The sequence below is a fragment of the Cynoglossus semilaevis genome, chromosome 14 (genome assembly GCF_000523025.1).
Source record: "Cynoglossus semilaevis isolate Cse_v1.0 chromosome 14, Cse_v1.0, whole genome shotgun sequence".
NCBI classification, from domain to species: domain Eukaryota; kingdom Metazoa; phylum Chordata; class Actinopteri; order Pleuronectiformes; family Cynoglossidae; genus Cynoglossus; species Cynoglossus semilaevis.
In genome coordinates, this window is record NC_024320.1 from 24,811,422 (window position 1) to 24,833,350 (window position 21,929).

The 21,929-nt window shown below is 41.1% G+C and overlaps 1 protein-coding gene across 4 annotated transcripts in view; it reads right to left on the reverse strand.

The window, feature by feature from the left end:
* Positions 1–21,929, reverse strand: part of ptpn13 (protein tyrosine phosphatase non-receptor type 13) — a 41,826-nt gene that overhangs the window by 638 nt on the left and 19,259 nt on the right. For 2 of the 4 annotated variants that reach the window (XM_017038882.2, XM_008326040.3), the window contains 38 exons: positions 18,533–18,625; positions 17,131–17,230; positions 16,405–16,618; positions 14,760–14,834; positions 14,498–14,669; positions 14,002–14,152; positions 13,766–13,904; positions 13,524–13,676; positions 13,121–13,303; positions 12,862–13,024; positions 11,892–12,315; positions 11,355–11,461; positions 10,752–10,805; positions 9,951–10,073; positions 9,367–9,833; positions 8,875–9,006; positions 7,311–7,404; positions 7,136–7,221; positions 6,880–7,048; positions 6,064–6,278; positions 5,884–5,982; positions 4,843–5,364; positions 4,558–4,713; positions 4,040–4,211; positions 3,748–3,958; positions 3,570–3,655; positions 3,432–3,487; positions 3,039–3,194; positions 2,775–2,940; positions 2,611–2,691; positions 2,432–2,538; positions 2,296–2,348; positions 2,100–2,200; positions 1,759–1,907; positions 1,591–1,681; positions 1,066–1,403; positions 762–977; positions 610–672 (listed from right to left, as the gene is read on the reverse strand). In XM_017038882.2, coding sequence (XP_016894371.1) covers positions 610–672; positions 762–977; positions 1,066–1,403; positions 1,591–1,681; positions 1,759–1,907; positions 2,100–2,200; positions 2,296–2,348; positions 2,432–2,538; positions 2,611–2,691; positions 2,775–2,940; positions 3,039–3,194; positions 3,432–3,487; positions 3,570–3,655; positions 3,748–3,958; positions 4,040–4,211; positions 4,558–4,713; positions 4,843–5,364; positions 5,884–5,982; positions 6,064–6,278; positions 6,880–7,048; positions 7,136–7,221; positions 7,311–7,404; positions 8,875–9,006; positions 9,367–9,833; positions 9,951–10,073; positions 10,752–10,805; positions 11,355–11,461; positions 11,892–12,315; positions 12,862–13,024; positions 13,121–13,303; positions 13,524–13,676; positions 13,766–13,904; positions 14,002–14,152; positions 14,498–14,669; positions 14,760–14,834; positions 16,405–16,618; positions 17,131–17,230; positions 18,533–18,625 — 6,137 coding nt within the window. The remainder of the gene's footprint in view (positions 1–609; positions 673–761; positions 978–1,065; positions 1,404–1,590; positions 1,682–1,758; positions 1,908–2,099; positions 2,201–2,295; positions 2,349–2,431; positions 2,539–2,610; positions 2,692–2,774; positions 2,941–3,038; positions 3,195–3,431; positions 3,488–3,569; positions 3,656–3,747; positions 3,959–4,039; positions 4,212–4,557; positions 4,714–4,842; positions 5,365–5,883; positions 5,983–6,063; positions 6,279–6,879; positions 7,049–7,135; positions 7,222–7,310; positions 7,405–8,874; positions 9,007–9,366; positions 9,834–9,950; positions 10,074–10,751; positions 10,806–11,354; positions 11,462–11,891; positions 12,316–12,861; positions 13,025–13,120; positions 13,304–13,523; positions 13,677–13,765; positions 13,905–14,001; positions 14,153–14,497; positions 14,670–14,759; positions 14,835–16,404; positions 16,619–17,130; positions 17,231–18,532; positions 18,626–21,929) is intronic. The other 2 variants (XM_008326041.3, XM_008326042.3) reach the window with 2 other exon arrangements.

Genomic DNA, 21,929 nt, shown 5'->3' on the forward strand with positions numbered 1-21,929 from the left:
TGTTGTTAACAGGGGAGACGGAAGGGAATCAGTGAATACAAATACAGCGAAGTGTTCACTCTTTTAAACTGAATACCATTGAAAGGAAAACAAATTTAACATTTGGTCAGACTTACTTTGAAATATTAAGTTGTCCTGGACATTTACAACATAGCAGAGCTTTTAAAAGATCTGATCTCCTTTAACAATGCTCAACATGTTAATATTATTAAGTGTCAGCACAAAACTGACATTTTTTGCAATACCAAAAACATGGCAAAGGAATAATTGTGATAGGAAACTGGAAATTTGAAAATATGAAATATGAAATATAAAAAGAAATTGAAAAAAAAACATGTAAGATTTAAATATATATGAAAAAAACATGGTGACCTTAAAAATCTGCAAAAAAAAAGAAGTATTTTTTATTTTTGTTGCACAACATTAGTAAATACATTTTTGGGCACTTTTAAAGTCTAAACGCCCTTCAACAGTCAGCCCTCACACAGTAGTCAGTCTGGGAACCTGTTGGACAAATTGGACCAAACCTTCTTGTTTGTTTTTATTGTTATGGAGTAAAAACTTCCTGATTTCTCTTGTAAAATTTAATTAAATACAAAAAAAAATCACCTCTGTCTGGACCATTCCCTGTCTCTGAAGTCTCATGTTCCTCACCACGTCTGAAATATCAAACTATAAGAAAACAAAGATTTTATTGAACAAGATAAATCCCACAGAAGCTTTTCGACCAATAACATTAAAGTGAAAACAGTCAAACTTACATCAGCGTCTTTGCTAATGAGGCCTAGAACTACGTCTATACAGATGAGTGTTCCTGAGCGGCCAATCCCAGCGCTGCAGTGTGTGATGATAGGCCCTGAGCGCTGAACATGTCTCATGTAGGAGATGAACGTGAGCAGCTGCTCAGGTTGTGACGGCGTACCGTGGTCAGGCCATCCTGTGTAGTTCAGATGAGTCACATACTGGACTTCACTGGTCTGAGCAAAAAGAAAAAAGATTGCCAAATTATTTTACACAAGACTGACACAAATGTTAATACACTGAGTACTACAGACACGGGCTTACCAGGACATCTTTGACCTCAATTAGTCTGATCACAAAGTTGTCTAAATATTGGTCCTTGATGAGCATAATCTGTAACCTGTCGTCCACCATCTCTGCCGCATTTGCCGTGTCCGGCCAGTAACGCTGACATTTCACTTTTCCTCCCTCCACCTCCTGTGTCATCATGGCGATTACGTTAGACTTTTGTTCCCAAACCATTTGCCAAAAGTCACCCAGGGTGGTTGGCAACGGTCCCTGACAGGCGATGTACATGAAGTTCTCGTCCTTCACCGGCATGTTGATGAAGTTGGCGTTGATGTAGCCTCCATCTTTGCCGAGCACAACGCGAGTGGTGTCAACTGCAGATACGTTCAATGTAGAGAAATATAATCACATACATACATGTAGGTACATATAAATACACACACAAAGTTAATTATGCATGTGAAAAATTGCCTCAGAGGGCCCCCTACAGAAGACGAATGGCATTACATTCTATTACATTACATTCTTGCATTATGTGACGTTATGTGTGATCTGTCTTACAAGGAACAATATTCTTGTAGCGGTTCTTCTTCTTGTTCTCCTTTGTCTGACCGATCAAACAGTCGTCCAGTGGCTGGAGATTTTGAAGATTCTTTAGAGGGAAAAAAAGATAAACCAATTAAACCTAATCTCCTTTAATTAATGTGAATCTAAAGTAAAGATTCTCACTTCAAACTCCTGCAGGGGTACTTTCTGCTCCAGAAGCCCCCTCATCATGCGGACCACGCTGTTGAGCTTAGTTCCTGTGTACTGGCCGTCAGGGACCACCTTGACAAGGGGCAAAGAGGTCAGTTCATCCTCTGTAATGATTGGCCGATCTAAAGGGACAAAAGTTAAAAGGATTATAAACAGTGGATTTTTACTTTGATTTAAACCAATATTAACTTGAGCTTCAACCAAAACATTTGTAACATTAGGTAAAAATTACTTCAAAACATGCCAAAAACGTATTTTCAGGCACCTCTAAAAAAAGAGGTCATCCACCTTTTATTCACAGTCCAAAGTCTTACCCTCTCTGGACTCTCTGGAGTTCATGTTCTCAATGGGCAGCTCGTCACTTCCCCATGTGATTTCGTCTTCATCTGGTTGTCCAGCACTCATTTGGAGATAACTGGTGATTTATATTGGGAAGCAGAAACATGTGATTCAGGTCAGACGGGGACATTTTCTCTGTGAATGTAACAGATAGATGCAGCACCGACGTACTTTTCATTTCTTTCATCAACACTCTCCTCGGACCATTCCACCTTTCGGGAACTCTGACAAAACAAACAAAAACCCCCAATATTAAACAGGAAAAAATGTATGTGCTAAAATACACAGTATGAGTCTAAAAGTATACCTCAGGAGAATCTTCAGGTAAAGAAGAGTCATCACAGTCGGTGTCCTCAGAGTATTCTGCATCTCTCGGTTTGTCTTCTCTGTGCTCCTGTGGACCATCGTCATAGTCTGGAAGCACAGAAGAGATGGATGAATACACAGCACTCACTGAGGTTCAGTTTTGAACCATGTATGTCTCACCTATTGGAGGTATAACAGGGAAGCCACCAGACTTTGGCTCGTCGTGGGGTTTGGTCTTCACTCCACTGTCCTCACTCAGATCTAACAGTAATAGAAAAGTCTCAAATGAAATCATGATGAGTCAAACATTAAATACATCTCCAACGTTGGCTCCTTTCTCTTACCTGTGCTTTCAATGCTTTTGTCAGAGCTCATGGGTAGATAGGCGAGGTACGTGTTAGGGTTTTGGTCTGGAGGTCTGGACACAATGAGGTGTACCTTGCCTTTAGCTTTACGGATGGTGGTGACAGCTTTGGTGTGGGACACACCTGTCATGAGCTCTTCATTCACCTGAGACAAATGATCAGGAACATCAGGAGAGGTTTTCTTACAGAGACCATAAAAAGACAAGTGTTTTATAAAGGGTTCCTAAGGCTCCCAACACTCACTCTCAGCAGCCGGTCTCCCACTTGCAGCTGACCTGTGGATTCTGCAATTCCTCCTTGTGAGATGGATTTGACAAATATTCCTCTTTCTCCTCCAATCACAGAGAAGCCCAGACCTCCAGATGGAGGTTTCTCCAGATCCAGCCTTATGATTTCCTCCTGTTGATTCCAGAAAATAACACTTGACACAACAACCTCATCCTAATGTCATTAGACGTACATACTATATATATAATATTTATACAGTAGAGCTTCTGAAATAAGACGACTCTGATTTGTCCAACAATCAATGACTAATGAATCGCTTAATAAAGGAAATCAAAAGGAGACATTATGTTGTTAAACAAAACATCTGTGAAAAAATACACACAGAACAAAAGGCAGCAGCAGACTTACATCTATGGGACAAAGTTCTCTGAGATACTCTGTGGAATCTTCTTCTTTAAGAAATCCTGGAAAAAATGTTTATATGAAACTGAATAAACCTACCACAGTCGCAAAACAGAGAAACCGTTTTGTAATTTAAATATTTACCATTTATCCTGGAGGAAAGTTCAGGGCTGATGTTGTTGTTGAGAAAAGAAACACTTTTGTGCCCAGGAAAAACAGGCTTCCCATCCCTTTAAGGAACAAAAAGGAAAAAAAAAAAGAAAGAGGAATGTCAGTCGTGTAATGAAGCCAAACGAACACTAGTCTCTTCAGTGCAGGTTACCTCGTGGCTTTGAGTGTGAGGTTGTCCAGCGAGAGCTCCAACAGTCTTGTGTTCTCGCTCAGCGTCAGCTCCTGCGTCGGAGCTCCATTGATGTAGTGGATGAGGTCCAGTGGTTTCAGGCTCCCTTCTCTAAAGGCCACAGACCCCGGCAGAACGTCTCTGATGAACAGGACTCTGTACAAACTGTCACTACCTCCGTCCAGAACCAAACCTGGACAACAACACGAAGGAGTCGTCAGTGACACGTGACCTAGTGCACGCCATCTTTTTCAGTGTGAGTCAACTTCTTTACCCAGTGGTTCTTGGTTGTCCCTGAAACTAATGTCAGGCAGCAAGTGGGCTTCGATGGGCGGTTTTGGAGCTTCGAGGACTCTTCCTACGGTCAGGTCAACTAATCGAGGAGCAGCACGCACCAGATTGACCACCTCAGTGTGACCCATACTGCTCACATCTGTGTTGTTTACCTGGGATAATAAATTAAAAAAAGGAGGTGAACTGTTGATTAAAAACACTAGAAATAATAAATAACCAATAAAAATGTAATTCAATTCCATCTATAAAACCACAGTAGAGTTCATATGTCCTGAGTTATTGTGTTTTCCAGGACAGTTTTTGTTGATTTTGATTGTCACAGCACTGTCCCACCAGCAGATGGCGCACTACTATGTGGGCTACACAGAGAGACAGCTCTGATTTTGTCCACTGACTATTGTAATAAAATAGCCTGGGGTAACAGTAAATTCTCACACACATTTTTAAATATTACCATTGTTATTGTTTAAAAATTAAAATATATTTTTGAGCTCATACCATTATCATTCTGTCCCCTGGCCTGAGACGTCCATCATCTTTGGCTGGGTCCTGGACGATGTCATGGATGTAACACCCTTGATCATTACCTTTGGTGAGGGTGAAGCCTAAGCTGCCTTTGTCTGACTTCATTAAGGAGACATTTAGCTCAACTTCCTAACAACAGAAAGAAAAAGAACATAAAGATTGAAAAGTTATATTTGGGCATCAATCATTTCATGGGTTATTTTATTTTATTTAAAAAAAAACTCAATCAATGAGCTTCATCTTTTGAGTTAGTCTTACAGGTACAAAGTCCTCCGCCTCTTGTCCGCTGCCAGGCATAGTGAGGTTTAAGGGCAATGGCAGTGGAGGAGGTAGTGGGTCTGGGCTTGGGGCAGATGGAGAGGACATCATCGTCAGTGAGGGTGACTCCAGATCAGCTGAGACGGGAGACGAAGGATGCCTGACTTGGAGCTTTGGGGAGTAGAAGGCTGTGTGGTTGGGGTCGTTGAGTTCACCGCTGCTGTCGTACCGTCCCAGCCCCAGGTTGCTGCTGGGAGTGTGGTAGACACTCCGCTCCCAGTTCTGTCTGCTCTGCTCCAGGTTGTTGGGGCTGAAGGCTTCCTCCACCTCCTCATCCCCGTCGGTGCTGTCACTGTAGCTGTTGCGATGACCTGGTGTTTTGTGCAGCAGCCTCTCCAGGGCGTCCTCCACTGGGCCCTGATTCCTCTTCATTAGAGGAGCTGGAGGAGGAGTGGTCCTGCTGAGAACGAGACTGGGTTCCTTTTTAGTCAGGACCTCCTTTCTAGGTGATGACATTGGTGTCTGTATCCAATTAAAAAAAACATATTAACTTAAACTTAGTTACTGTGGATTGAAAGTTTGAAAACTTGGTGTAAAAGTTAAATGACTACAAAGGATGAATTTGTTTTTTTTTTGCTCTCCTTTGATTTCTACTGAAATTTTGAAAAAAAAAAATCTAAAAATTTCCAAAAATTCCATGATGTCCACAGATAAAAAGTCCATAAATAAGTCACAAATAATTTGTTTTTAATTCAGTTGAATTTAAGAATCTAAAATAAATTCTGAAAAAAAAATCAGAAAATATTTTTTATGTAAGAAAAGTCAGAAATCTCAGTTTCAAGATTTTGACATACAATTCTGAGGTTCAAGTCTGTAAATATTTAAAATCAATTTTCCTCAAGAGTCATTTAAGAATCAGCAAAATTCTCTTCGAGCCAAGAGAACTAACAGTGAACATAATCCGACCCCTGGGTCATAAGAGTGGACATCAGTAGAAAAAAAAAGAAAAATCAGCAAAGAACACAGTTTACTACTACTCACTAAGACTGAAGTGTCAATTTCAGGAAGTACACCAGAATCAGGTCGACACAGGCGCAGATTGACCTCCTGACCTGTTCCTCTCAGGGCTGATATCACCTCCTGTAGGAGACACAGTATTAAAAATGACGGTTTTCATCTACGTCTTCGGCACCAGGCTGTGACAGGAGGTCTTTGTCGTACATGTTGTGACAGTCCTCTGAGGTGTGTCTGGTTGACCCGCAGGATGACGTCTCCAACACTGATGCGACCGCTCTCTGCTGCCGGCTGACCGGGAAACAGCTTCTTTACCCTCACCATGCTGGAGCCTGGCGGCTCATCGGGGATGTTCTCCTCCCGACTAAAACTGAAGCCCAGACCTGAGGTGTTCTTCAGGAGACGAACCTCAAACACATTCTCTGTGGAGATAAGAACGTGTAGATTATTAATTTGTTTAGTATCAGAGCTACAGGGAGGTTAGTGAAAGACAGACGCAAACTCCTCCAGGTCAAAACTACAGTCAAGGTCTATGCTGGAGATGCAAGGTATACTGTGGAAAATAACTGGTATGAAAACTTGTATGTATTTACTTCTGGCAATTAAAGACCCTTCAAATAGGGGGCAGCAGATGGCTATAAAAATTAAAGACTCAAAATTAAAGAGTTGTTGACAAAGACCTTCACGTGTCTCTTTCTTCAACTCCTCCGACTATTTCAGTGTTGTGTTCAACTAAACAGACACAGATTTGACAAACAGGTTTCACACAATAATGTGTAAATTGAAACCAAACGATCATTGTTATTGCATTACAGACTGTATACTGTTCGGGACATTTTTGTTTGGTGGTGCACTGTAGGAGCTTCGATGTAAAATATGTGGCATGGCACAAAAAAGGTTCAGAAACACTGGTTGTTACAATATTTCAGATTATCAGACATTTTGGCAACAATTTGTAGTTTTAATTTTAACATTAGTCAGCAAAAAAAACAACAAAACAAACTCACGGCAGCCTGGACTCACCTGGTGTGATGAAGCTGTACTCTGGTTTTTCTTTGACCTCATGGTGCTGCTCCTTGTTCTTGTTAGCTTCTCGTTTGCTGCCAGCGTTTGTTCGTGTGCACTGAGGTGTGACCGGAGCGTGGACTGTGTCTGCAGGTGGCTGACCTTTCTCCAGCATCAAGTGCACGGTCTGAGGGGGGAGAAATGAGTCAGTTGGTCTGACCGTTCAGCTCGGAGCACCTTGACGTGTTTGTCGTGATGAACGCGGTGACCTCACCTGCCCCGTGTCTCTCAGAGCCTCGACTGCCTGTTGATGAGTGGCTCCCTCCAGACTCCTGCCATTCACGACCAACACTCGGTCACCTGGATATAACACACAGATTTGGTATGACCAAAAATGGTGGTAGAAATGATTTATTTAAACCTTGGTTAAAATTGTTGAGGCTGTCAACCTTTCTGTATTCTCCCGTCAAGGTGAGCTGCACCTTTAGGCAAAACTGCTTTAACGTAGATGCCTCCGTGTCGGACCATAGTGTCGATTCCCCCCTAAGAAACAACACACTTCTTAGTCTTGTGTACACGATGAAAAGACAGAATTTATACTGGGAGGGCAATGGGAAGTGTGGAAGGACTCTTTTGTTCATTTACTAAATGAGAAATGCTTTGTGGCAACAGTGCACGCAGGAAAACTATGTTCCTTTAGACATAAACTGAGATGTTTTGCAATGTTTTCTTTTAGATAAATATTTGACAGGTTAAACCAAAAACTCTTTTAGTTGTTTTGTTTTGACAACCAATATTAAATGTTAAGGATGTGACACGGTTGCAGCAGATGAAGCATTTATCATTTAAATGATGATTTGAGGATAAATGAAAAAAAGAATCCTCCACTGTGCTGTGACTGTTGATACTACGTTATTGATGACTGTATTATTGATGAATGGTTACATTTTAATTTACCTCAGATTAGGGCTGGGAGATACAGTATATCAGTGTGTTGCATTATATATTGATTTATTCCTAAATGCGATATAGAATGAGGCAGTACTGTTTGTATTGATTTGTGAATTAAATTATATTAATGAATCTGTCAGTTTGCTCGGCTCTGGTCGTCTCTCTTCGGTCTGTCTTTTTAACTTCACTCTGCTCAGCCTCTCTATTTGCCCTGTTCACACTCCAACCACACGGAGCAACAACACGGTGAACCAGACGTTCACATTTTACACAAGAAGAGGAAACTTAAGTTGTTAAACTGACAAGAGCCACTACAATCCTCGAGGTACACGGAGTGTCTTCGTTTAGAATATCTGCCTAATTAAAACACTTCAAGTTCACTCCCATCGTGGCTCGCCTCAAAGCTTTAGATTGCAATAAAATATGCAATCACATAGTCGTGTAAATTCTTTGAATATTTTGTTTAGCACTTAATACTTCTGAATTAAAATCCCTGTATGTGGCTTTGATATTTTTTACAGTGAATATCACCCAGCCCCACCTCAGATATACTGTGAATATCAACTCGGTGCATGATTTTTAGTTTTACGGGTGGACTCTCTGTCTTTGTATTGCAGCAGCAACACAAGAGTCAGTCATTACTGATGAATTTGACACAAACTCAGAACAACATGTTACTACATCTGGGAAATGAGTCACAACATGCCAATCAATGAGGTGAATGTGTGTGAATCTGTTACAAATAAATGATATTAGAAGTCAATTTCTCAGTTAAAACACATAAACAGTCATATGACACCGGTTAAACACACTGAACGTCTTGAAGGTGATATTTTAAACCCACAATGATTAAAACGAAATGAAGATGTGATGAAGAGTTAGTTCGGAGGGAACCAACGTGACCATAAGAGTGAGGAGACACGATCAGTCAGTGTTAAAAATAATTATTAAAAAAATAAAAATAAAAATAAGCAGCCCAAACCAACACTGAAGCGCAGACACAGACACGTAAGTGAAAAAATGAGGAGGGGAAAAGGGGAAAAACAAAGAGAGCATGAAAACCTTGCCGAACAGTACCGTGACACTTATGCCCAGGCTACTGTCTTTTTTGGACAGCTCAACGTCAAATAGATCTCCTGGACGGAGACTATTGACCCCTGGGGCATTACCATTTACATTTTCCATGACGTTTTCCTGCGAACAGAGAAGAAGGCATCAAGTTGCATTATGGAAAGCGTGCAGGAGGAATAAAAAGGATTTGGTGAAAGTGAAGGATATGAACTCCAAGTAACAGGCGTGTAACAAACTGAGGGACAGGACATGCAGTGCTTAGGTAACAAACTGCCTTGCATTGACCATGTCAATGCAATGATAAGCAACATAGGCGTAGAGTAGGCAGTTAGCTGCACCAAGCATTCTGTTTAATGCTTGTTCACAAAGAACAAATCAAATCACATTCCTTTAAAAAAAAAGTAAAAAATTTTAATTTGCAAAGCATTTATCCCCACGTGAAATTGATCTAAATGAATACATTTATTAAAACAATTTCCACACCTTTTTGACTTTGAGATTTTCCTGACTACTGAAATGAGTTTCCTCTTCTTTGTCAGAGTCTCCTCTGTCAGGACGTTCGGAAATTTTGGGAGCCTCTGTAACTTTTGTTTTTCTAGTTTTGGGCGGCAGCGCTGGTGGCATAGGTTCCATGCTGGCCTTGTTAGGTTCTGGTCCGTGTTGTTGAACACTATATCCAGCTGTCACTCTTTCAAGACACTTCAGAACACCATTGATGGGAGGCTGGCTGACTTTCACGGAGCTGCCTGTCCTGGAGTCTTGAGAACTGCGGCTGCTCTGGAGGTTGACCTTGGACGAGGCAGCCGGGAGTGTGGCTGCACCGTGGCTCGAAGAACTGGGACTTAGAGATACCGGGCGCTCCTCAGACAACTTCTCTTCTTGTTTCTGGTCAGAAGTAAGTGCTTTTAATGTAGTTCTGGGGTAAGAGGAGAAATAGTCTGGAGGAGCTTCTGTGAAGTGGACAACAAGAAGAACAAGTCTAAACATGGAGAACAAATGTCTGGTGTTGTGCCTGATATGTTTCACAAAACATCAACTTTACAATCGAATGGCATCTCTGCCTTTACCTTTGAAGGGCCTGTCTTTAGGTGGCGCCACAACATCTTCGGTAGCACGTTGAAGAACATCAAGTGGTGAGTTTTGAGTGGGTTCTTCTGAATTTGCTTCATTCACAGCAGTCACACGATCATCTAGAACAACATCAAGCCACAAAAAAAAATAAAATAAATAAAGTAACCACAAAATAAAAAACCACAAAATTAAAAAAAAAAAGCAACCTGGTCACCAACCCAGACCACACCCCACATGTTTATTCAGGTTTTTCATTTTTAGACTGAAAATCTTTGCCTTTTGTTACTAGTGATTATAGCCATATAAGAAAAAGAAAATTTCCCATGAATGCATTGCGTCAGCTGGTCATTTTATGGTGAAGAGGTCATAGTCAATTATTACATCATGGATTTGCAGACGGCCACTCTGAGAGCACGTATATATAAACTGTAATTACTGTCCAGGCCAGACAGGCGTACAGTGTGGGTGATGGGCCCCTTTCCTTAGTACTGTGGGCCTGAAAGATGGACTAGAGGGGGATGAAAGGAAGGGTCATCAGATCAGAGCAAAGAATTCAGCTCTTTAATGGTGGGAGCACAGTCACAGTTCAGTTCCACTGGTGGGCAGAACAGAGAGTTCTGGGACTTGACCTCACGTTATATAACCGAGAAGAGATTTTTTTTTCTGGTGCCCTGGTAAAAGCCGGTTAACAGATTGACAGGAAGGATTAAGAATGTGGAGTGATGATGCAGAGTGGTGGAGTATTCCCTGCAGTATGTCACTAAAAATACGAGGAACTCGGAAACTGAAATGCCTACCATCAACAGAGACTGTAGTAGAAGGTGTGGCAGGGGAGCTGTGAGTAATTCCACCTGCAGAGAGAAATCAGAAACGACATTTTATATTCACATTTGTTGGGCAGACTTCAACTGCTCACAGTTCTGTTTCACTAAAGAACCTCAAGTTTAAAATACCATCTGAACACAGTACGCATTTGTGGAGGCTTCAACGTCAGGTCAGACGCCAGATTGGTGTCAGACCAGCTTCACTGAACGCTGGACACCAATAAAGTCTACAGCTGACAGGCTGACTGACAGAACTGTCAAATGGACTGTGAGTTTGAAACCCTCAACATGTTCTACAAGCCGACGTCAAGATGCACAAAAATCTGTCAACTCTTTAAGGGAAAATTTTAAGGGGTACATTTGCATATTTTTATTGACATTGTTTATTATTATTATTAATTCCCTCATCTGAATTTGTCTTCATATTATTAATTCCCTCATCTGAATTTGTCACAAATAATGTTTATTTATCTCGATTAATAGCTAAGCCGTGACTAATTAGACATTTTTTTAATTTAATAACAGCCCTAACTTAAAGAAACAAAATTCACATTTCCTTAAACTCAGGGTTCTTACCAGCTACATATGCTTGACCGGCTTCCTCTATAGAATAGGTGTCTGGTTCTTTTTTGTGCTTGCTGAGGCTCCAGGCCAGGCTACTAAAGGACGTCGTGCTGAACAACCTGTGACAGAGGGAACAGAAGACATGAAGAGGCAACTGTCAACAGTGGATTAGTGGACAGAGGACAAGGAGAATAAAATAAGGTTGAAGTTTTTTTAAATATCTGTAACCTATTGAGCTGACAGTAGGGGGAGCAACTGGTATAGGAAGATATGTTTGCTGCCTATAAAAATAGAAGCACTGACAGGTAAGAACAACAAGACACAGGCACAGAGGGACACTTCCTTGGTTGATTAGGGACAGGATTCTCTGTCTCTCTAGTGTGTTCAGTAACTCCCAATAACAAGTCCTGAATTAGAAAACTCTGCCCTGTGAGCTTTAACAGTGTGGCTTTGATGGGTAGAAAAAAAACAATGACACATCAAAGAAATAACATCTGACTTTAACAAAACAAGTGTCTTATATACACTGTGTGGTTTAACTTGACTCACTTGTCTGGGTGGGTTGTCATGGAGTCCGTCTCTGAGATTCTCCTCTGGTGTTGCTGTAAGTGAGAGGCCATTTGGTTGGGTTGCGGCTGACTCAGTCCGCTGTGTGATTGACCGCGATATGACTCTGCCATGGGCTGCTCCGGAGACTCCGGCCTCTGACCGAGGTTGTGGAGGGAGCGGCTCATCATTTGTGGATTGGAAAGAACCGTGGAGGCCGCTGGATTGTAACCTGGAAAGTGCAGTTCATCTTGGACCAGTATTGAGCCAGAGGGTGCCTTGTTGAGGGCCGCCTCAGAATACGAAGTCCTCTTCAGTTGGTCTGGGATGGAATGGGCTGCTAAACTGCCGGTGCTCACTGTCCTGCCCACCGCGTCTCCACTCCGAGGATCCACAGAATAGTTGAGAAGGTTCAGGGGGCAGTTCTCTGAACGAAGGTGAAGGTATTTGGTTAGTAATGTTACAAACTGATGGAAGTACAATAGTGTGTGTTAATTAAAGGCCTCTTTTGTTTGAAGTAATTACTGTACTGTATATATTACTACGCTCAGAACAGTGACCCAAATACCAACTACCTATTACTATTCGTGGACAGTCTCTGTGGCAGACTTCAACTTCACTTAAAAAATATACAAGGTCCATTTCCATTTCATCTGTCATTTTTAATTCAACATTCAATCATAGAACTGGAAGAAAGAAGTAGAAATTATATTTGAAAGAAAATGCAGCAGATGATCTAGCTTTATATTCCAGACACATAACCATCAACTAGGAAACTGAGCTGAACTCAGGTCAAAGACAGGATACAAACTACTGTGATGTTTTCATGTATTCAGTAAAAACAGCTGCTAACCAAAATAGTACAGACACCATTAACAGGAAAAGAAATCCTAACACGGTGTCACTCTATGACTCTCTGCTGAAATCATCACATTTCAAAAAAACATTTTTGAAAACGGCCTATTTTTCCTACCGAGGTCCTGCAGCTCCTGGTTGTTTTGCCGGGCCTTCATCTGCAGGTAGAACTTATGCTGATCAGAGCAGAGCTGTTGCAGATACTGCGATGTCTTCAAACTGTCTGTCTGAAACACGTGCTTGATCCCGTCCGATGTGTTCTGGAGGCAAATCTTCTTTTTCTTTAACAGGAAGAGGTGAGATAATGATTTCAGTGAAAGCACTTGGAAAAAAAGCTGAGTTTTTATGGTAAATTAGAATAGGGATAAGGTTCTCACAGTAAAGGAAATCTTTTTTGTGTCCCTCCAGGGAAACCTGAGCACAGGAGAACGGTTTCCATTCAGGACCTCGAAGATGATCACTCCTTTGGAATAGACTCCCAACATGATGCCGGTCTGAGATCTTCTCTCTGGAAGTACTCGATGGAAGTGGACTCCGTACTCTGTTAGCTTCTGACAAACCTAGAGGACGAAGTAAAAACAGCACAAAAAATGAGAAAAGATTTCTTTTGATTCTAATGACAAAAATATTTTGCTCAGTTTCTCTTGGAAATCTGTGAGAAGGAGAACTTAAAACATCTTTTATGTTTGTCCCAAAATAAACAGGGAAACACCAGCACATTTTAGAACTTGTTCATTTCATCGGAAACTTTTGATTTCCTGTACTTTCTGCTCCGCTGACCTTCAGGAATTCAAACTCGGCCTCTGCCTCAGACGCTCCATAGTAGTTGCTGTGAAGTTTGGGCAGCTCCTCCCGGACGGTTGCGTGGTCCATCTTTTCCAGGATAGACGCTGGCAGGTAGTGATCCTGTCTGAAGTAGGTCTTCCCATGGAGCTAAGACACAGATGTTTCCTTATTCAGTATGAATGAATTATTATATATATATATATATATATGTCCATAATTTGTGTGAGTCACCGTACCTCAGGCTGGTAGTCACTAAACTCAGCCATCAACGCCAGTGAAGCCAGTATCATGGCACTTTCTGTGTCACAGCACAGCCTCTCCTCCAAGATATCCTTCCTCAGCTGTAGGTAGTACTGATGCTTGGTCAACGTGTGTCTGAGACAAAATATTATACATTTCCCCATCAGTACTTTTCAGATTTTTTTTTTTGTGTGAAGGTAAACTCAAAGTGTCGTTTCAGGCACAGACTCACTGTATAAGGCTGACATCATCGAGGAAGAACTTGATGCGCAAGAAAAGGTTGAAAGACACGTCTGGTTTTCTCTTCTTGTTGTCCTCCTTCCATCCTTCTGGAGCCACTTTGGTAAGTTTGGCATCGGGTTCCACGAAGAAAAACTCATGTTCTGCAGGTGTATTTTTAAGAAGGGAAGAAGTGGAAAGTTAACGTGACAAGTCTGCTGTGAACTGAAAAGCACAGATGGGCTGGAACATTCACACGTTATTTTGGAAAAAAAACAAACAAAATAAAAAAAAACAGCACCATTCAGTCCCCTAATTTTTTCCACACAGGTAACACTGATGTGCACATAACAGCCTATGGGTGGCAGTAATCCCTGTAAATATTTTGGGAATTTGAACTATAAAATATATACAACAGTGAAACCTGGAAACATGCAAGACTGAACAAATACGTAAAAAAACAAACAAACAAAAAAACGAGACCTATACAGCGCAACATCATCCTTTACCTCTGAGGTATGCAAGACCAAAGAGATGGTGCTCCACCAGCCCGACGTGGGCCACCACCATGTCCAGAACGTCTTTACACACGGCCTTGACATCACAGCTCAGCTCCAGCTTCTGGCCGTTCAGCAGCACCACACCCACCTTTCTCTGCACTTCTTCCACTTTTCCACGTTTCTTGATATGATTAAAAAAAAGAGGGAGGAGGAAATAAAGGGTGTGAAGGGAAGGTTCTGTAAAAGTACCTCAAGAGGTTCATGTCCTTACCATAATTGAAGACGGGACAGTTAAGGGAACACTGGGCTCGTTGGCCATTTTAATAAACTCTGGTCCATGGAAGGTCTGCAATTAATACAATGATAGAACATTAAACGTTATATGTCTCTGCTCGTTCTATCTAAGACATTTTGCAGCTCAATGTAAAGGTTCATTTAAGATAAGTGTCGTGATCTTTTCCGGAACTTGCTTTGATCACAGGAAGACTAAATATTCCAGTTTCATTGGCCACTCCTGTCTACGATTTAATGACAACTGGAGCGGCTCATGTGATGCATTTGTTAGTGTAACACACACACACACACACACACACACACACACACACACACTTCCTTGTAGAGTTTCTGTTAAGTTTCAGCAGTAGTGGAAGAACGAGATTCCTGGGCATCCGTGGCTTTATAATCACAACCTTCACATCCACCATGACATCATTCATCATGTGACATTATCATTCTATGGCAGACGTGGCTTAACTCTAACAAGTAAATGTTAAAATATAATGTCTGTAGTCTCCTTTGTTCCTGCCTTCACTTCTGTTACTTGTGAATTTTTAACATTTCTGATAATGGGTGGGACAGACCAGACTGTCATCCAAGTCCCCACAATCCCACAAAATTGTAATTACCATAGAAAGGCTGACATGAAGGACGTCCTCCGTGTCAGCAGTTTACATTTACAGACAAGCCAGGGACGAACAGGCAGCTCACTGACAATGAGCTGACTGGAATTAAAACTGTACACTCACCTCCTGACAGACCAAGAAAAACAGTGTGTGAACAGTCGGACGCAGGGAGTTCCCAGTGAACAGTGACAGTGTGGAAATGAGGCTAGTACTTGTTAAGTGTTGCCTTAACTAAAAAAATATACAATGTGTTTTTTTCTTTAAAAATAACCTTAATTCTGATGACCAAAAAAATCAGGCCTTTGTATAAACTGAGATGACAACATTGTAAATGTATCTCTGAATCTGGTAAATCAAGTAATAGTTTCTAGTTTATGATCATTTTTTAAATGTTTTTAATTTAAAGCACATGTGAAGAGTGTAGACCTGGCATAAATATAAAAGGGCTTTTAAATGATTTTATTAATCTGTCATTAATCACCTCAATTATCCATCTACTTATCATTTCTGTTACACACATGACGTCACTGAAGCACCACCACAGAGTGAGTCTACAGCTGACAAGGAGACTGACAATCAAGTGAGACACAAACATCTTCGTGAGGTTTGTTTTTGTCAGGAATATAAGGAAAAAAGTTTTTTTTTTTTTGTAATTTAAGGATGTTGATTTATTATGATTAATCATGAATTAATAACACCGCCACCCTGTAATTAATCAAATTAATATGAAATAATAATACATAATCTTTAATAATTTGACAGCCCTTTATAATGTTTGTGAATTTTTCAAACTCACAAAACAACTGTTTCTGTCATTATAAATGTGTCCAGCAGTTCATCTAAACCAACATTTATTTAAATGAACTGAAACAAAGGTTTTCATTTCAAACTGATTTGTTGATGAGACACACTCAGGAACAAACAGAATCTATTTCCTCCCCCGTCAACCCAGTCTCACCTTACTTGCTCAGCAAACGTTACACAGTAATGCTTCGAGTCATTAATAATGCAGACCTTTGCTTTGCGGAATGGAACAGAGGAGGTGTAGGGGGGGTCTCGAACGTCCAGCATGGAGGTACGCGGTGGCGGCAGGGGTTCATCGATGGAGTAGAGGTTGGCCCTGGACAGCCTGTTGGCCAGGTGAGCTTGGAGCCTCTGCACCTCCTCCTCCTGCTTCTGGAGGAGGAGCTCGGCTCCAACCAGACCTTCATCGGTGCCTTCATACTGTCTGCACGGAGACGGGCAGAGGAGGGTGGATACAGTTGGATGAAACCTTCTCAGAGTGTGTTTGATTTACACTGACGGTTGTTGTGACTTTACAGAATCAAAGATAGCGATGGAGAGACACAGATGACGTGACCCTTCTGTGACAAACACCATCTGTGTGTGGCTCAGAGGACGAGAGAGCTCAGCTGGGTTGGTGACTTCATTAATCCCTGTGTGTGTGTGGTGCAAAAATATCCACATTCGTATAAGTGGATACGTGTTGTGAGGACAACGATGAAGCACGGGATTAAACCATCAAACCAAGTCCTGAACCACATTCGTGTATATTACAGCAGAGGATTTCTAATGTGATGTAACAGGAGGTGGAGCTGTTTAATACGATAGAATGGGATTTCTGTGATCTGTGATAATATCCATTACATGAGTGGAGAGGCTGCCTGAGTGTGGAGGCAAAATGCCCAAATTTGTTGACTCGCTTGTTCAGCAGCTTACGTGTGTATGTGTTTGTGTTACCTGTGTCTGTGCATGTTGTGACTTGTCAGCGACAGGACATCGTGTTCAGAAGTGAGTGCCAGCTGGGAGCCAAAGCGCCTCACCTCACTTGGTTTCTTAGCTGGAAAAGAGACAGAGAGAAAAAAAAATTAGCCTAACAAATAAAGAAAAACAAGAAAATGACTGCAGTGCCTGCATGAACATGTGCTGGAGGAGGTGGAGCAAAAAAGTCCCCAAAAAATCAGGTTGAATCAGGACTTTAGGAGGGTCATGGGAAAACAATTTAGACTTTCTGAAACATTACAGAATAATTGGAACAATTTGCAAAATGCAAGAAAATGTCCCACTGTTTTTTTAGACTTCTCAGTGTTTGTGCCAGGATTTGCTGAAGCCGTGGCAGCAGCTCATGACGAAGTAAACGCTGGGCATCGCCGAAAGGCCCATTACCAAAGTGAAGCTGACTTCAGCAGAGATTGACAATGAGATAAGCACTTAGACCTTATATGTTAGACTGTTAGACTATAATAGCCTGAGCCAGTATGGTGATAAAAAATAATGAGCACCACCCAGAGGCTGGAGAGACTTTAGGATTGTTATTATTAAGGTTTCAGTAATGGTAAAACTATTATTGTGCATCTTTTCTAATTCTGAAGATTTTTTTTCAACAGCACAGAAACATGAACATATTAACCTTTAGTGTTTAATGCTACTGTGGCCGTGGTTTTTTCAATTTTAAGTATATTTTTTTTCTACTGTGTCAGTAAAAATGACACAGTTTTACAAATATCGCCTTGAAGTTACCCTGAGAATTCAACTGAAAACATCTGCATTTTTACTGCAACTATAAACAAAATTATTCTACCACATGGCAGAGGATACCAGGCATCAAAAGGTTCCTGAAGCAGTGGTTAGTATTTGTATGAATCCATCTTCCAATTATAGGTAATATAACCTCAACAATGAAGTAAATCAGGCGTTCCAAGACAATGGGTCCCAAAAAGCTCTATCTATTTACAATGCCAAGATGCTTTTAGCCTTTTATATGCCATCTATTGGGGAAATGCAGCCATTGCAGAGAAAAGACAGAGGTATCATGATAACATCAATTTATAACACAATTTTTAATAACATTAAAGTTCGGTTGGCCAGATTAAAAAAGCCAAAAGGGCCGTATCTGGCCCCCGGGCCATAGTTTGCCCATGCCTGAAGTAAATAGCACGAAGTACAAGGTCCTTAAAACCACTTAAGAGTAAAAACAGTTGTCACTTAGTGTCAAAATTTTAACGGGGTCAAGATGTCAAGATGACAAAAACAATTGACATTTTTAGAAAACCTCAGTCCTCAGTCAGTGAAAGTCTGGGAATATTTTTACAAAGGGGAACAAAATGCAGATAATTAGTGATTTGAAGCACTCGATCTCTACCTTGTCTGTACTCTGGATCTGAGGAAGTAACAGAAGGGCTCTCACTAGAAGAACTGTAATCGTCGTGGTATCTCTTGTGGGTGTGGATCGGGTCTGAGGAAAGACAAACATTAGAAGAATCTTTAAAAATGAGAGAGTACAGTACAAGCCTCTGAAAAAACAAAAAAAAAAACAAAAAAACGGAGTGCAGTACAAGCCTCTGAAAAACCAAAAAAACAAAACAAAAACGAACAGAGAAGAATCATGAATCATGCACATTATACAGTTTGGAATGGTTACGTCAACATGGTTTTTTTTTTGTTGTTGTTTGTTTGGGTGCACATTAGACAGTTTGGAATGGTTACGTCAACATGGTTTTTTTTTTGTTGTTGTTTGTTTGGGAGGGGGTGTTAGAGGCACGCAGTTTGTTTTGTTCTTTTAAGACACACACACACACACACACACAAAAGTTGCATCACTGATTGAACATAGGGAACTGAGCTGAGCTTCAGTTTGTTTGATTGAACTCTTACCATCACCAACCCTAAATCAGTAGACTGAGAAACGCCGAGCAGCTAGAAGTCATGCTGTTGGTAAATACTGCAAATAAAACACATATGTGACTACAGCGAGAGGCAGAGGCAGAGTCAGAGTCAGCACAACTCCACGTGGGCATGCCTCCTGTCAGGTTAGAGCTCTCTCCATGTAAAAAAATAATTTGTCATGCTTGACTGGAAGAACCACACAATTACAGAGCAGCTTTTTTTAACCTCAGTTCATAGCAGCTCACACACACACACACACAACAGAGTTGCCATTTGTGCAATACCAGAAAGCAAGTGTAGCCATCACAGAGAGCCGTCTAAGTGGAACTTGAAAGTCCTGCTCCTCAGTATCTGCTTCATAACTCAAATGGATGGCATTCCCCAAATGTCAGCGCTCAGGCATTCAGTTTAGACAAGTTTCACACGGTGAAAGAGTCTTCTCTTAGTCATGTCCATTTATATAAACGTCACGACAACAAACAAAGAGAAACAAGTAATATTAAACTTGGTCAACCAAAAATAGCTTTTCACCCTCTGCTGTTGTGACTCATCAGCTCCCAAACAGTGTCATCATAGAGTTGTCTTGGATAAGATACCAGTGCAGCTGCATGTGCATTAATAAGATGTCAGAGATAATAAACTAAAGCCAAAAAAAAAAAATACAAACTACAATGGAACAGAACAAATCCTTGCAAATATATGTAGTCAAATAGCGGTTGGAGGTTTGAATGCAACACATAATTGAACCAACGGCATGAAGATTTGCATGTTAACTGTTAAAAAAAAAGTCAATACAGTTCTGTAGAATATCTATATGTTATTGCAAAACTAAATATTACGTGTTCATTACATTTTCGTGTATCCATATATTCTTACGTCCCTGATGTTTAAGAAATTTAATTCAGTTTGTTGGTAAAAACAACAAAACGTGTTTTCTGTATTTTTGCCTTTTAACAAATGAGACAAAAAACCTGATTATTCCCTGTTACACTACCACAGACTTGAGTGAATAAGTTTTGTACACCTGACTATTGTCTTTGTTTCACAGATTTTTAAACACAAGAAGAGACAAAAAGACAAAAAAAAAAACACAAATGTGTATTTAGGATCCAGAAGGTTCTGAGGGAAATGTTGGACTTCTGCCACAGAGTTGCAATTTGTGTGCATAGAAAGTATGTGTAACATTATGGACATTATGAACAAACCAGTGCAGTGTCAGTTTAAGGCCAGCAGAAGAACATCCAGGAGAACTTTCCAAATAGTCCTCCTGAGGACGCTGAAAGAGTCGACGACTCAAACTGTAAAATCATTTAAAAAATGTTGGATATGTACAGTACTTGTGTTCGAACCCCTCCCCTTCCCCTGGGGCAGCGCTGGTCTGTTTTTGTTGTCCAAGCTGGACCTGCCTCAGCCCAGAGCCACATGATCGGCTGCCAAGTGCCTGAAAAGTCCAATAACGCTAGGAATTCCCTCATCCGCTACGCATGACTCCAGTTACAGTCCGTGAAGAGAGTTTCTTCTGAGTGAAACACCTTGATATCAAAAGGTCCTGGTGCGTGTCACCAGACTGGGAATGGGATCCAGGAGATAAACATGCCCATGCACACACAGGCATGCACAGGGAAAATAAACTGTATTGACGTATTTGACACTCATACCATTGGACATGTTTCAGGAATACAGGGACACACATACACAAGACAGGAGGGAGGTTTGTAACAGGGTGAAACCTGAGAGAAATGACCAGTGCTGTGCCATCACTTTCCTGTAGAAGAGAGCAGAGAAAAGTGACAGAGAAAAGACAGAAAGAAGGAATGAACACAGGTCTTTGCCAAGTTCAACATCCACCGCTCTGTGCTCAGCTGAGACCCGGAGCAGGGGTCATTATATTTTTGCTTCATTCTTTGTAGTAACTCTGTAAGTCGAGGAGTAAACATTTCTTCAGACGAGTATGTTGTCTAACACTGGTCAAACTTTCATCGATTCAAATATCCATTGACACGGAAAACAAATATAATCCTGTCAATCTCCACTGCACGCCGACAGTCCGATGAGAATAAACACCTGCATTACACAGAAACTCAACAACTACATACAGAAATACTTTTTTTGTAATCATGAGTATATGATTACAATCAGTACCAGTAAAAGGCAGAGGAGGATGAAGAGAAAAGGAAAGGAAAGGAAGGAGTTTGCAGAGGATAAAAACCCACAATCGAGGAGAAGAATGCTTGGTTGGTGGTTTGGTCAGCAGTCAGAAGAAAAAAAACTGCCTAAAAAGCAAAGAGACTGGCTTTTGGGGTGAGGAGGAGAAGAAGAAGAGGAGATGGAGTGTGGGAGGAGGCAAAGGAAGAAGAGGAAAAAAAAAAAAAAAAAAAAGGACAGTGCTTTCCTTTTTCAAACTGTTAATCGCTCCAGTTCGTTCCCCAGTCTTCAACCATCCCATGTGACTCGTTGCATAAAAGTCGGCCTGATATATAGACTTTACCAGGAATCCCATAAGCCTCTGAAGAGAAACTAAAGCTTTTTGAAATGACTGCTCAGTTCTTAAACAATCGTGTTGTAGGGTTGTTTTTTTTTCTTGTGTTCTGTTTATAGAAATCCACTTTATTTAAATGCAGGTCTGTTTCTATCTGTGTCCTCGCTGCAGGATGAATGAGAGACGAACCTGGCTTTATAGCATGTGTGACAGTTAGCAGCAGGCTAGAATTAAACTGCTCTGTAATTAGAATGGGTCTTTTTGGAAACCTCCATGGCAGTGACTCATTCACTCTGTCCAAACACTGCTGCACGGCCACCACCAGAGATACTATATTCAAGCCAGCACGCAGCTCCCATCCCACATGGTTGTTACGGATGGACACACAGCCTGC